This window comes from Buteo buteo, chromosome 20, assembly GCF_964188355.1.
Source record: "Buteo buteo chromosome 20, bButBut1.hap1.1, whole genome shotgun sequence".
Classification (NCBI taxonomy): Eukaryota; Metazoa; Chordata; class Aves; order Accipitriformes; family Accipitridae; genus Buteo; species Buteo buteo.
The window spans coordinates 16,325,995-16,340,590 of NC_134190.1; the positions used below are offsets into that span (position 1 = coordinate 16,325,995).

A 14,596-nucleotide genomic window follows, 5' to 3' on the forward strand; every position below is an offset into this window, starting at 1 on the left:
TTCTAAGCTTCTTCCCTACTCCTGGCAACTCCTGTTGTCCTTCCATCTATTTTAGCAGATAGAAGAAAGGTCTCTTTCCATTTAATACATGACTAGCACACACAATACCTGCACTGCAGTCAAAAAACTCCATGTTTAAACTGGGTCTTTGCCCAAATCCAGGAGCCATCAGAATATAAGACAGGCTTAACTGTTCTGAAAGAGCTTAAGTCAAAGTCCTGGGTCTATCACACAAGGTCATCCTCTTTCTCCCAAGAGATCTATCTATCTTAAAGAAGTTTAAATTAAGAGACAGTATCCTGACTTCAGATACAAGACTGACCTTAAGTCAAATACTCTCAGCTTTGTCTTAAAAGTGACAGATTCCAACCAAAACAGTAGCTTGCCAAAACCTTCCACGATCACATCCCTATACCCAGAGGCAGAGCATCACACTTATTCCATTGTTCTCAGTGATAAAGGACAGTACTTGCACACAGGTACTTTTTTTTCTTTTTTTTATTGCTGTTAATTCAAGGAAAAAGGTTGCATAAAATCCAATCTCTTCTAGAAATATAAGTGACCTTTCCAGTACATTTCAAATATCAAAGTATATGGTAAACATACAAATAAAGAGAAGGTAACATACCTCCTATTTACAGTACAGTATTTTAAATCATAAAATAAGTTCCATAAAGTACAACTGGCAGGTAATTCACAATACAAGTCCATTGGTGGTTTAACACCCTCACTTCAACTCAAACGCAGTTCATTCATTTCAAGTGGTCCAAAAATACCCAGATCAAATAAAAATTTTAATCAAAATAATTTTCATTTACTACTTAAACTTTTTTTTAAATTAAAGCTTTCATCTACCTCCCTCCCCATTCCCCCCCTCCAAGAAAAAAGTTTCAAAATGTACACTGGTGCTATAAATATAAATGCTACCTATGAAGAAATGTAGTAATCAAGCTTTTTTTCTTCAAGTTTTTTGTTTGTTTAGCAATTTATTAGACGGCTGAACCAAAGATTGATTTTATTTCATCCCTCTACCGGACACCAAGTCTGATTTTAAGAAAAAACATTTCTGCCATGAACTGTGAGGAATGCCAAACCCTATGGATATACAGTGGTAGTTGTTCATCGGTGTTGAATGCAGCAGTCAAAAAATACACTCATCTTCCAGATAACCTCAGTGCACTTTAGGAAATCAAATATTACCTGGAAGCAATTTAGTACATATATTGGCTTTTAAAAATAAAATAAAAAATACAGCAGCATTAAACTTACTTACTCATGATACTGACATGATTAATACCATCTTAACACTCATTTCAGTCTTTCACATTATACCGTAATTACGCATAGTGGTAAATTGTTATAAAATAGTGACTTTGCTATTTGGTAGACAGGTTCTAATACTAATACCTGACTATTTTGTAGAAAACCATAGCTTTTGTTCAGTTTGAAATAAAACATTTACATTCTAAGTACAATGCAACACTGTAATAGTTTAGGAAAAAATATTCAATCAAGTAATGTTCATTCTGTGTTGACACGATGTAGAATAGCTTTAAAAAAGGAAAAAATGCTGTCAACTTCCATTACAAATGCAAACACACTGAGTACAACATTCATACCATTTTTTTCACCTTTGTTGCTGAACATACAGGCTAAAAAGCTACAATGGAAGAAAAATCTGTCAATTTAAGCTTGTTCATTTTTCTGTATCTGTTCCAGTCCACACAGTTTCAGCCCCTTCCTGCTCTATGTATTTTCATTTATTTGGGACTCTCAAGAGCAAGCTGTGTACATGTATTATTATCAGATATAGTACACATACAGTATTGTGTGCTCCTTTGGACTCTCCTAATAGGATGTTTGAACATCTCCCCTCAATTCATGAGCATTAATTTAGAGTACGGGCAGGGTCTGTATGATATGCTAAACACTCATGCAAGTCCAACGAATCCACGTGGACGAACAGGGAAAGAAAACAAAACAGCAGCATAAGGAGAACAGGGAGGGAGGGAAGAAGATTGTGGTGGGGAACATGACCAAGTTTCTTCTTTCACCATATGGCTGCTCCACCAGTGATGTCAGAGGTCAGAGGACTTTTTTTTTTTTAAAAATGCAGTAAACATTGCACATGTCTCAAGTCTTCAGTGCAAAAGCATGGTTCGAATGCTCTTTTTGATTGTTTGGCTGTGTGTTTGAATTACATGCATTACGCAAGCCTTTTGTAGAACCCGGAGGAGATCAGGGACTCAGCTTTCTTCTTTTGTATGGAACAGAGGTGCAAAAGCAATGAAAAATTCCAAAAGAATATAAAACCGGGAATGTCCCAAAACACAAGACCAACCCCCCCCCTCCCACACACACCTTCCCCCAATTTCCCAAGCTTCAGTTTAAGTAGGCAATGTTTACTTGTTTCAGTCTGCAGAATCCAAGGTATCATTGGAAGGGGGAGGGGGAGGTGCGTATCTCAGTCTGTAAGTGCCTAAAACAGGAAAGAGAACTACTAAGTCACTGCTCACAATTAAAATGGATTACAAAACCACTACAAGGTATCAAAATGGACATGCTCTTCAAAAGGCACTATCATCCTTCAGTCCTTTTAAAGTAGGCCCTAAGAGTTTCTACTATTTTCTTTCATCTGCTTGCTAAAACTGTAAGTTTAAAAAAGATATAGATCGTAGATATAGGACTTTACTGGAAAAATGCAAAGAAAAGAAGACCCCCATCAAGGTTCGTCTTTCCTGTTCCAGTCCAACCAAACAAGTCAGAATGGGCACAGGCCAAGAATCAAAAATAGTTTATGCTCTATGAAACACTGCATTTTCCCCATTCTTCTAGATGGAGAGAGAAATGGCGTATACGACTGAAGCCATTCCTTTGATTTTTAGTTCAAATTGGTTTCCGCCTTTTTGCTGCAACTTTTCTGAAAAGTTAAAGCATGTTTCATTTATGTATTGCATGATGGGACACAGAACGATGGCTGATTGTGCAAAGGTAAGCTTTAGAAAAGTTAAATTATCAAATGGCCAGTCTGTTGTTTTTTTTAAATTCTCACATGTTTTAAGAATCCAAGTTTGTATCATAGACAGTAATTGATATCTTTCACTTTTTGCCAACGAATTCTCTCAAAAAAACCACTGAACAGGAACAAAAAAATTGAAGCAACATGCAAGTCTCAACATAATGCCAAAAACGAACCAGTGAAAAAAGAATGACAATTTAGGACTAATATAGTTTGACTTCCCAGGTCCGAATTACACACATTTTCAACTTCACACTGTGAACCCCATTCCCTTGCACTGTTCTACAAAATTTTCAGGCAGAGATTAAGATGCTTTGCAGTTTTAGAGCAGGTCACTAGTGCACAACCATTTACACAAAACATACACACGCACGCACACCTTTCTGCAAGACCAGAAACAGCACATTCAGAAAGGTAAAGAGAAACTGCTAAACTCAAAAGCAAGTCCGCTGGGAGTTATCATGATTACCTTGTTGACTGGCCTCCATGGATGACTGCTTACAGTCCTGCGCATAGTGTCCACTTACACCACAATTGTAACATGAAACGTTCCCATTCTTCTTGGGTCCCGACCCATTTGTGTTGGCAACTACGTTAGGTGCTGGATATACAGGATAGAACCTCCCAAATCCTGCCATCTGCTGCATACCATAGTTGGCTTGGCTCCCCATCACTGGGTCATGCATAAGCCCATTTGCATATGGAGACTGAGGCAGGAAGAAAGGAAGTTGTGTTCCATTGCTTTGATGTGCTTGATTGAGGTAGCTGCCATTGCAAAGTGATGGCAGAGTGAAGAAAGATGGAACTCTGTAGACTTGTCCATGAAGTGGGTTATGATAAAAATAGCTATTAATCTGAAGGCTTCCATTGGTCCCACAACTACACCTACGTCCGCAAGAACCGCAAGGACCAGATCCCAACTGCTGCGGAGGTAACATTGTCCCGTTAGTGTTATTATTTCCAACAGCGTTTATGTAGGATGTGCTGTCACTCTGTGCAGTGCTGTGTGTTAAAGCAGGGCTCGGGCTAGGGGCAGGGCCTGGCGTATGGGTAGGTATTGCAGGAGGAACAGTGGACTGGACCTGACCAACACCTAAACCAGCTGACTGAGGTGGTGAGGAAGTTGCTACAGTGTTTAGCACATTTGTATTCTGGTTGGGCAACACACTGGTAGCATGAGGACTGCCTGGCAAAGCGTATGAAGCTGGTGGAGGTGGCGGTGCTGCTGTGGAGAGACCAGCTGCTGGAAGAACTACCTTTAGATTGGTAGGCTGAGGGATTGCTCCTGGGTTTCCCTCAATGTGAGGCACCATTTGATTCAGTCCTACCACCTGGGATGCAGGTTTTGTGATGGGATCTGTAGTAGGAACTGGGGATCCTGGGAAACTACCTGGATTGTGGACTGGGATAAAGGCAGTATTTGGTGATCCAATACTTAAGTTTCCTGTCGGCTGCTGTGGTCCATTAACTGTGCAACTTTCTGATGATCCCTGTGGAGAGGGCATTTTCAATCTATGTATTGCCAAATGTAAAGCAGGGCTAGCAGGCTGGACAGAATGTGGGAGGAAAGTGGATGGGACTGGCAAAGGGGAAGCCATCAGCTCAAGGCGTTTCTCAGGTTCACCAGAGGTCACTGGGCCCATTCCACCAGGAGGTGAATTTGCAGACTCTCTCACTGGCGAGACAGCAACAGGCGTGGTAACAAGCATTCCCATTGTTTTACCATCTGCAGATATGGGTGGCGGGACAACTGCTTCAGGCTTTTGGGCAGCGCTGTGCATCACACAGTGTAAGGCAGGCATGAAGGAAATATGTTGAAACTTTGCATTCAAAGGATCTTCTGAAAGGCTTCCATTTTCATTATTCACTGAAGAGATCTGAGCAGATGATTTGTTCATATTTGATGAACTGACAGCACTGTAGCCTGTAAACCTGGCTGTATTTTGATTCCCAGAGTCCTCAGAATTGCTGTCTGTATCTGTGGAGACAAAAGCATGTCGGTCAGAACAATGAATCTGAAAAAATATAGTCATGCCCTGGACTCATTTACCCATATAAGACTTTGTAAGTTTGACGAAAGAAGTGATAGTTACGTCTTCCTGAATTATAATAACTTTGAAATTATTTTCATTCATCCACATCAAGCTAGGTCAATCTCCATCACTTGCCTTTATCAACCTGCCCAACTAGCTATTGTGACTTTGAGTTGTGTACATCTGCAAATGTGAAGAGTAGGACACAGTCCGAATTAGGAAATTGCATCTATCTAGAAAGACATTAATATGGCTTACTCAAATTGGAAGGAGTGACAAATTAAACCATCAATACAAAGAAGGACCTCTCAGACATGCCACACATAACTCGATATAAAACCAGTCCCCTTCATGCCAAAGTTTTTCCCATTACTGTACTGCTGAAATTTCTCAAGAGAGCTATGCCACTGAGGTCAGAAAATTACTACATGTATGTAGCAATCTAAAATTCAGCAGTATTTAAACAGCCCTGCTATTTGCCAGAAGCCTTCAAACCATCAATTCATGAAACCCATAAAGCAAAATGTGTTTTGTGGCTAGTTCAGAAATAAAAGCAGCTAATAAAACTGAGAAATGAATTAAAATTTATACAAGAAAGAAATTGGTCTAGGAATAAAGACATTCATGCACGCTCTCCATAAATACAACCTCTGTCTTTTTCTTCTTCACTATCAAAGCTTTCCCTCCCATCATGTCGTGGACTAGAAGGAGAACTGTAACTTTCAGATGATGTTTCTCCACATGTATCATGACCAGATCCAGCGTCCAAATTCAGTTCTAAAAATAAAAATTGGCATTTTTATTTTTAATCTCAGTATATGGAAGTGAGGTTATTCTGGTTTGCTCACATCTCGGGCTAGTTCAGATTTTTGTTTGTTCCTGCTTAATTGCATCTGTCCCCTGTATTCCTAGCATTCCCACTCCCAGCATTCACAACTGGTCTTGTCCCTAAATTTGTGATGACTGAATCCTTAAAGGAGGTGACACGGAAAATTGATATTTATGCAGAGTAGTGAAAAGAATGATCATCCTTAATAAATTCTGTGATGCTTATACCAAACTGTACTATAATAATTTCCACCAAATGCTAGTGATCAAACATTTCCATTCAAAAATATGCAATACTCCTTGGTCATACCAGCAAAGGCAGAAAGCTAGCTAACTCAGTGGGCAACATAAAAACAATACACCTTTTCATAATTAACTCTTCCAGAACAGGCTTTAAGCAAACTGTATCAACAAAACCTGTTTAAAGAAAAAGAGGTGAACTGAAAAAGTGTAAAATTGTTTTCTAAATTCTGAATGGGCTCACGGGAAACTCATTTGCTGCAAACCAGCCTTCAGGGGGGGTTTAGATCCTATTAGTGAAGTCAAGTAAGTAGCTAGTATGCTCTGGCTTTCAAGTTCAGCCTCAGAGGTGAAGGAGCAAGACAGATGCACCCTCTCTCAGAAGGTATGCCAGACACTAGCTTCAAGGAAACCCCAACCCCAAAGTCTTGGTTGGCAAAACTCCAGGACAGAAATTAGAATACTATCGTTTATTTTATTCATTCTAACAAATTATTATTGTTTTATTTGTAAATTATTAATTCATTTATTATTGCTAGTCCAAGTTTAACAGGTTGGGATAAGTCATCAAAAAGCTGCCTTAATGCTTCAATTCTTGAAATAATTTCCTGGATTAAACCTGTAATTGGTCAAATTATTTTAACAAGTGTTTTGAATATCTAATATAACCTGGAGCAGCAGTGTCAACCTCACATCACTGAAAGCAAGAGTCTAAAATGCGAGTCACAAAGTTTGAAGTCTTCAAAGTTACAACTGTAACTAACTGATGCCTCAGAAAAGCTAAAAATAAGGAGGTAAAAATGGAAGAAAACATGATGCAGTTAAGAGTTAGTAACCCACAATAGAGCATTTCGAACCAAGCCTGGATATATAAAGCTAGGCAGACATTCTGACTGCAACATGAAATGTTTTCTTTAGACTATGTCTCCAACAAGGTATCTCAAAGGACATTTTGGTATTTGTACACAAATGCACAGGTACAGGTCTCTGAGCAGGACTTAATTGCTTCCAGCCTCTGTGGGTTGCAGTTTCTTCTTGAAGTGGCCTTAACTAGCCAACAGTATTAGGCAGGCAGTTTAACATCTGTAGAGTAGCGGGTAGTGAGCGGACAGAACTCCTATGGCAAAGGACTCCTTATTTAACTTTACACTACATCACAAAATTGCACCACCTCTTAAAAGTTATTGTCAGTTTGTAAAAGCTCGGTGCCTGACAAAATGAACAGTAATCAGAAATATACGCAGCAAAGCTATCCTGTGGTATATGTTTTCTGCTTGCACAGCCCTTAGCTATAGCTTTCTAAAATTGTCTTGGTTTTGCTAAGTTTGTGAACTGTGAATTTACTTACAGTTTTAGTCAAATACTGTTTGTAGAAGGTAACAAAAACTGCCCATAAAACACATGACAATAATTCAGAATGGGATCCACCTGAACTCTCAAAGGTGAGAAATGGTGAGAAGAATGAAAGCTTAATCAAGACTGTACCCCAAATGGAAGCAAGAGGAAAACCTCGTAAGTGTCCTTTCAACACTTACGCCAACTAGGTGATGTAGAAAAAAGCAAATTCTTTGTCAACTTTCTGTCATAAGAACTAAGTATAAGACATGCAAGCCTGCAACTGATATTGGGAGCTTAGAAAACATCTAGATGGCAAAGTCAATGGGCAACACAGCCCTTCAGAAATTTGTAATAAGGCTTGGAGACTCAATTTACTAAAGGAACACAATTATAGTTTTGTCTTATAACTAACTGACGTACACAAGTCTTGGCCTAGACACTAGATTATGCTGAATCACCCAAACTTGAAAACCCTGTTAGGGCAGCACACACAGTACTGTGTTGTACCTCAGTGGTCACTTGTTTACATACTACAGTTCATCAATGGTTCGCAACCAGAGGGTTTCTATACAGGTTCCTCATGTGTGATTCCACAACAGCTGAAGGAACTAGTGAGCTGCAAAGAGAACACTAATGACAAGGTGCTAGACCTCCACACGCTCAGACTGTTAAATTTCATATGGAAGTAGCCCAACAGTAACTGTTTCTGTAACTACTGCTCCACATAAGGCAACCTATGGACATTTTACTAGTATTTTCCAAGTTACGCATAAAAAGAGACACACTCTAAACAACTGCATACAGAAGACTAAGTCTAGCATGTTCTATACAGCAAGTCAAAGCACAGAGTAGACAGCCAACATGCTGACTTGCACCAAAACAGATTTCAAACTTGTGATTTCCCCTTTACAGCAGAACCACGAAAAAATCAGCAAAGTTGGAAATTCTGTTTCTTACAAACAGTTTGGGAAAAAACATCTTACCTTTTGCTGTCCCTGTACGGATGTGCTGTGATGTTGCAACTCTAACTCCATTAGTCCTGTTATTCAACCGGCAGTCAGTTTTCTTTGCTTTCTCCCTGTGTAAATAATTTTCATATTTTTTTTTCCAAATGCATGGGCACAAACAACCAACCACAAATGAACATATAATGTCACTGTAAACAAAGGCAGTGACTCCAGGCCAGAAATGTGTATTTAATAGACAGAACAACAAATGTAGATAATAAACAGGTAAAGACTGTTAGTGCAATATACCAGGAACTAAACTGCAAGCAGTGTTACTAAACACTACGAATAAAGATCTAAAAAAGAAAACACACAAAAAAAGAAATGGTACAGCTGATACTGAAGTTGTCTTTGAAAGCTGATGTGTGTAATGCAGCCATACACCAGACTAGCATAAAAGCATACGGCTACAGAGTAATGAAATGACAGAAAGTCAACTTGGAAGTAGGCAGAGTATTAGATAAGGGTGGAACTGCGTTCACTTCCTCAGAGTGCAGGATTGTGTAGCCCACAGGAAGTTCTGAAGCCCTCTGATGTGCAAATTATCTTCAATAAAATATCTCAGCAAGTTACCACCCACTGTGTAATGTTAAAGGTTGCTGCCAATCCTTATTTGATTTTCAGTGTTTTCTGGACAGCTTTACACCTTTTAACTTTCAAATAAATACAAAGGGGAAAAAAGGCAATTTGGTATAGGTTAAGAACCTACTGCTGCTCCTTCATCTTTTTGCTAAATGACAACTGATATTTTGAGAAATGAATGCATAGAATTACATTCTATTTTTCAAGTTACTTCTTTTCAGAAGATAAAATAAGGATTTTTATGCAGACTGGCTTCACACTATGCCAGCTCTTTTTCCACAATAGCAAAACAAAGCAACTCATTGATTGTAGACTCTGTTTAACAGAATGAATGCATTACACTTTGTTTCTGGATAACTGGTTACATTGGAAACCTACTTTTCCAGCTGTGGCTTTCCTTTCTTCTTGCTTACTGTAGACAGACTTCGTTTTTCTGCTGTATGCTAGACAGAAAATACAAAGATGCCAGTCAAACAACAGCATTTGTATCATCAAAGCCAAGCAAAAAACCCCTTCTAGACCGACACGTCCATGAGTCCAACACCAGTGTGCCCACAGGTGCTATAAGCATACAAACAACTACTTGTACAGTGCATCCAGGCCTTTAGAATAATTATGTCATTATCAGCAAAACACTGAGCAAATTACTACTTGCAAATATTCCAAAGATATCAATCAAATTATTGTTTGCACGCTGTCTTTCCTCTTGAGGATAAAAACAACCATGTTTCATCACATACCTGCTAAAAAGGCTAATCACAAGGCTTAAGGGGCTACAGAATTTATTGATTTAAGTGGAATTATTTGATGGTTGGGGAGTGGGAAATACATGTGGCAAATTCTTTTTACATAGTGACAGAGCAGGTACCCAGCCTTAAACTGGAGGTTGCTGCTAAATTAAACTCTAGAATATAACCTAGAAGCACATAAGAAAAAACGTAGCATCTGCATAATTCTTTAAGTATACTATTACTAGCTGCTAGTAAAATAACATATTTGGCAAAGGAGTAAAATTTATGAAAACTCAGAAATAATCTCTGTCCACATATACTGCATTTGGACATGCTTAAAATAGGAAGTAGCTGTTCCTCTGCTTTAGTGTATTCATTTTTTTCCTTGCCTGAAGCTTGCAATATTTCAAGCTTTGATGCACTTTACCATTTCTCTTTAGAAGCAAATCTCAATTCATTACGCTGCTTTGCGAAATGAGGAAGCTCTTTTTGTTTGGCTTGCTATTCCCCATATAATAATCAATAGTCAAATTCTGCATGTAGAATAAGAGTAATATTAAGCAATTCTAACATTCGAAGTTTTTCAGATGTAAGCAGTGAGCAACCTTCCTTCCCCAAAATTCAGTAGATTATTTTATTTATAATTATTCTTCTCAACTATACTCACAGCACAATTGACCATTGAAAAGTCACAAATCTCACAAAAAGTGTATATGCATCTAGCTATTAATTTTTTTCAACAAAGATTAATACTTAAGTTACTTAGATAATGCAGGAAAGATAGAAAGAATATGCTTAACCTGTTGTCCCTACGGTAGCATTAATATGGTTCAATTATTAATACAGCTTCTAGTTTGCTCCTTGCAATAACATAGAAATTCCCCAGGCATTCCAAAATTCTCTGATGACAATATGTACAGTAACAGGAAAGTGTCTAATTAGAAATGAACATTAGACTTTTCTGATTACTTATATCCTACTGGGAAATTTTATTTACAAATTCATAAACAAAATATGCAACTTTATGAGACAATGGTAAGTAATTATGAGGGTTTTTCTAATCAAGACAAGTCAGTAGCAATTTGAACTTCAACACTTACTTGTACAATTTTAGCAGGACTCTTCATTTTTTTAAAGCTAAATCTAATCACGTGTAGTGGACAGTCTTCTCAAGTGTCTCAGAACACTGCTTTAAAGAAAAAACAGCAACTCACCTGGTCAAGTAGGTTTGTACAGTGCTCTGGGTGCTGCTGGACAATGCAACTTTTTCTTCTCCAGTCCATTACCCCATTTTGCTCAGAGTGCTGTATGTTAAGGCTATCCAGTGAAGAACATTTTGCACTGCTAGTGCTGCTGAAAGGAAAAAACACAAGTTATGCCAATATGAACAAACTTGCAGGCTTTCCTACTAACATACACATTTTTGCATCATGTTGGGAAACTGCAGTATTCTGCTTTCAGAAAACCCTAGCAATTCTCAAGAGATTTAAAAGATGTACATTACAGTTCTTGTGCTCTAAAGTAATACTAATGGTCTGAATATAACTGGAATTCCTTTTTCATTTGTCTACTGTAGTTTGACGCAAAATTCAGAACAACAGAATTTGTAGAAAACAGTACTTGAGAGAGGAGTTTCCATGGATACTCTGCACACAGTCTTTTTGTTTGCTTTTTCATACCAGACGTGGGGAAATTTTCCAAATAGAAACATATTCTGAATTCATCTTCCTTCTTCCTTATCGTTAATGACAAAGCTGGAATTACTTTGTAATCCCTATTTCAGAATTCATGAGACATTTAAGAAAAGGAGTGCATGGCTACTTACAGATCATACTGTGGCTGTGTTTGAATTTCAAAATAGTCATCTTGCTTTATATTTTTACCTTCAGGATTGCTAGTTTTGAGTCATGCTTGGAAACCAGGATTGTTAGTTTTGAGTAGTGCTGGGGAGGGGAGTTGCATTTGGCATTTGCTTTGGATCTTATAATGACTTCTATGAAGCTTCTCTTCACAGCAGCCAGTCAGAAGCAGTATTTAACTAGCTGTGAGAGCACTGGTCAACAGAGACTGCCAGAAAAGCAGTCAGGGTTCTGACAGAATCAGTAGGGCACATGGAACTATAAACTTTTCATCTATCATACAAAACCATGCCCTACTACTGACTGGATGCCAAAAAAAAAAAAAAAAAAAAAAAAAAAAAAAGAGTTAAGACTTCTAAATTCTTATAAAAATATTTGTGCTGATAATTGAAAGTGCCTTTTAATTCAGGGCTGTTGGCAAGTTGCTTCATGAAGGTTACTGCAACATGAAATGTTACTCAGTTCCCATGATGGCTTGAAATCTAGCTCACTCCAAAGCCCAAGACATGCTGAAGTCCCAGTAGCTACTTACCAAATACCTCTGGAAGTAAGTGCTCAAACCATTTAAAAGATGTACAATAGAATATTAAAAAAAGTTTAAGAAAATGGTGAGAACCCAAGAGGGTCCCAAAATACAGACATGAGCCCCTGACCACAGAGATATAAGCAAGGTCACTTTAGAAACTTCCGCCGAAGGGAGTTAAGTGAATCTGCTGCCAAATTTACAGTCATTTCATGTAAGCTGTGATACTACTGAATTTTTTATTTCATACATCCGATCTCATCCCTACCAGTAAATTTTTGGACCCTTCCAAGAGTAAGACTGTCATACTGGACAAAAACAAAAGGTAGACGGATGTAATGTACAAATTTTCCTGAAATGTACCAATGGTATTTGAGATGAACCCCTCTTGACTCTAGACAGTTTTATAAATATTTAAAAGAGAAAAGTTTCATTCACTGCCATTTCTTTAGAACCCATAAATAGCAGGCACAGTTTTTAAGAGGACAGACACATATAATGCAAACAGGAGAGGACCAACAGACCTCTAGCAGTCAAGTAGTAAACACATTTTCCCCTCTCAAATAAACAGAAAATAATAGCCAGCAAAAGGAGTTTCTACCACGGAAGTTTGTGGAAAGGCCTGTCCCTGTCTTTCCTACCTGAAAGATAGATGCTAAACTACAGTCAGCTTTAGTGTATTTTATTATACAATGAATAAGATTTTTTTTTTATTAGTAACTATATGCTAGTACGTTTGCATCCCACTCTTACTTGTTAGTCTGACTTCATATACGACTGGTATAATTAGAGATTTTGTCAAGATGACATTCTCTTCTTAAAGAAACGCAAGTTAAGAGTAGGTAGGAGAGTTAAAAAACAAAACAGAAACAAACCACCAAGTTGTCTAATTGGTAATTTGACAGAAATCTTGTCTGTTAAAGATATGTGAACCTTAACCAACATTGTTTTGTGCTATGTTTATATTCTAATTATTGTAATTCCAGATAATACCCTCCCGTCCCCAAGATAAATATAATTTAGAAATAAAACTACATAGAACAAAACTGTAAACCACAATAAATTTTGTATCCATTTTTTCTCTTAATATAGTTGAAGAACTGCACAACTACGTGCAAACATAGCTGAAGTTTCTCGTCAAAATACATTAATGGGTGAATCCATATTACATAGTTCATGTATCTGAAAGCGTATCATAGAAACATGGAATGGTTTGGGTTGGAAGGGATCTGAAAGATCACCTAGTTCCAACCCCCCTGCCATGGGCAGGGACACCTTCCACTAGACCAGGCTGCTCCAAGCCCCATCCAACCTGGCCTTGAACACTGCCAGGGATGGGGCAGCCACAGCCCCTCTGGGCAACCTGTTCCAGTGCCTCACCACCCGCACAGGGAAGAACTTCTTCCTGACATCTAATCTAAATCTACCCTCTTTCAGTTTAAAGCCATTAGCCCTCGTCCTATCACTACATGCCCTTGTAAAAAGTCCCTCTCTGGGAATAGAGGGCTGCCGTAAGGTCTCCCGGGAGCCTTCTCTTCTCCAGGCTGAACAACCCCAACTCTCTCAGCCTGTCTTCATAGGAGAGGTGCTCCAGCCCTCTGGTCATCTTTGTGGCTGCTCCAACAGGTCCATGTCCTTCTTATGCTGGGGGGCCCAGAGCTGAACGCAGCACTCCAGGTGGGGTCTCACCAGAGCGGAGCAGAGGGGCAGAATCACCTCCCTTGACCTGCTCGCTGCGCTTATTTTGATGCGGCCCACAATGGGATTGGCTTTCTGGGTTGTGAGCGCACATTGCTGGCTCATACTCAGTTTTTCATCCGCTAATACCCCCAAGTCCTCCTCCGCAGGGCTGCTCTCAATCCACTCATCACCCAGCCTGTATTTGTGCTTGGGATTGCCCTGACCCACGTGCAGGACCTTGCACTTGGCCTTGCTGAACTTCATAATAGTATATAAACTACTTTAATATGGTTAAAAAGTGCTTCCACCTACAATGGACATAAAACAGCAATGCATACGTGCTTTTGCTACTAAGCAAGCTAAAGAATGGACTACCTTCTCCTATAAGGTAATCTCTGAAGCTACTGAAGAAAAGCTTAAAATCAACAGCACTGGAAATTTTCAGTATACGCATGGTTGTGTGTGCACATGGGAAAAAATACATGGAATACAAATTTATGTTACTCAGCTTATAAACACAAATCAAAACATCAACTCAAGTAGCAAAGATTCACAAAATTTGGGAAAGAAGAGAGTTCCAAATGACCTAGAGCTACAGACTTAGAAATAGCATCTTTTGAAATATTCTTCTAATACAGATTGTTAGTAACATCCCTCCAAACAACAAAAAATAAAAAAAGAACACCCCACCCCAACCAAACAAAAACCCCACAAACAAGCTTTAATCTAGAAGGAAACACACACTCTCAAAGCACT

At 38.7% G+C, this 14,596-nt stretch overlaps 1 protein-coding gene across 4 annotated transcripts in view; it reads right to left on the reverse strand.

Moving 5' to 3' along the window:
- Nucleotides 1-486: 486 nt before the first annotated feature.
- Nucleotides 487-14,596, reverse strand: part of ZCCHC2 (zinc finger CCHC-type containing 2) — a 45,788-nt gene continuing 31,678 nt past the window's right edge. For 2 of the 4 annotated variants that reach the window (XM_075052434.1, XM_075052432.1), the window contains 6 exons: nt 10,993-11,128; nt 9,426-9,490; nt 8,442-8,536; nt 5,701-5,829; nt 3,489-4,997; nt 487-2,479 (listed from right to left, as the gene is read on the reverse strand). In XM_075052434.1, the coding sequence (XP_074908535.1) occupies nt 2,412-2,479; nt 3,489-4,997; nt 5,701-5,829; nt 8,442-8,536; nt 9,426-9,490; nt 10,993-11,128 (2,002 nt within the window). In that variant the 3' untranslated portion in view covers nt 487-2,411. Of the gene's footprint in view, nt 2,480-3,488; nt 4,998-5,700; nt 5,830-8,441; nt 8,537-9,425; nt 9,491-10,992; nt 11,132-14,596 lie in introns of all 4 variants that reach the window. The other 2 variants (XM_075052433.1, XM_075052431.1) reach the window with 1 other exon arrangement.